General features: G+C 40.9%; 1 protein-coding gene across 1 annotated transcript; it reads left to right on the top strand.

Annotated features, from left to right (window-relative positions):
* Positions 1-6: 6 nt before the first annotated feature.
* On the top strand, positions 7-521 carry LOC111787237 (probable E3 ubiquitin-protein ligase XERICO). Its single transcript, XM_023667316.1, has one exon. The coding sequence runs from the start codon at positions 32-34 to the stop codon at positions 449-451; it is 420 nt and encodes a 139-aa protein (XP_023523084.1). The 5' UTR covers positions 7-31; the 3' UTR covers positions 452-521.
* Positions 522-523: the final 2 nt, after the last annotated feature.

Below are 523 nucleotides of genomic sequence, written 5' to 3'. Positions count from 1 at the left end.
TTCATTTTGGGAGGTTTGTGGATTTTTGAAGATGGGTCTCTCGAATTTCCCCCCTTCAGCTGAAGGAGTGTTGCTGTTACCTGTTCTTGTGATGAACACTGTAATGTCGATGGCGTTTTTGAAGAACTTGGTGAGATCTGTGATACAAATGATGAGTGCGAGTGGGAATCCTTCGAGTTCTGAGGAAGAATTCGATTGGGAAAATGGAAGAGAAAGAAGAATCTCAATTACCCAGTTCAAATCTTTGGGTCAAAGCTTCAATAATGGCGGAACAGAGAAGGGCTCTGCTTCGAGGTGTGCCATGGCAGAGTGCTGTGTTTGTCTTTGTGGGTTTGAAGCTGATGAGGAAGTTAGTGAGTTGTCTTGCAAGCACTTTTTTCATAAAGCTTGTCTTTCTAAGTGGTTTGATAATAAGCACATTACTTGCCCTCTTTGTCGTTCCATTGAATAGTGTGTGTTCTTCATCATCCACTGCTAAATTGCAGCTTTTTGAAGCATACTTTTGTTTTAGGGTTTTTTTTTT

The sequence above is a fragment of the Cucurbita pepo genome, unplaced genomic scaffold (assembly GCF_002806865.2).
Source record: "Cucurbita pepo subsp. pepo cultivar mu-cu-16 unplaced genomic scaffold, ASM280686v2 Cp4.1_scaffold007515, whole genome shotgun sequence".
Lineage (NCBI taxonomy): Eukaryota > Viridiplantae > Streptophyta > Magnoliopsida > Cucurbitales > Cucurbitaceae > Cucurbita > Cucurbita pepo.
The sequence above is the reverse complement of the archived record's forward strand: the minus strand, read 5'-3'. Positions and strand labels throughout refer to the sequence as shown.

What these genes read in the sequence shown, in the direction of transcription:
- LOC111787237 (XM_023667316.1), top strand. Translation starts at nt 32, where the DNA reads ATGGGTCTCTCGAATTTCCCCCCTTCAGCTGAAGGAGTGTTGCTGTTA.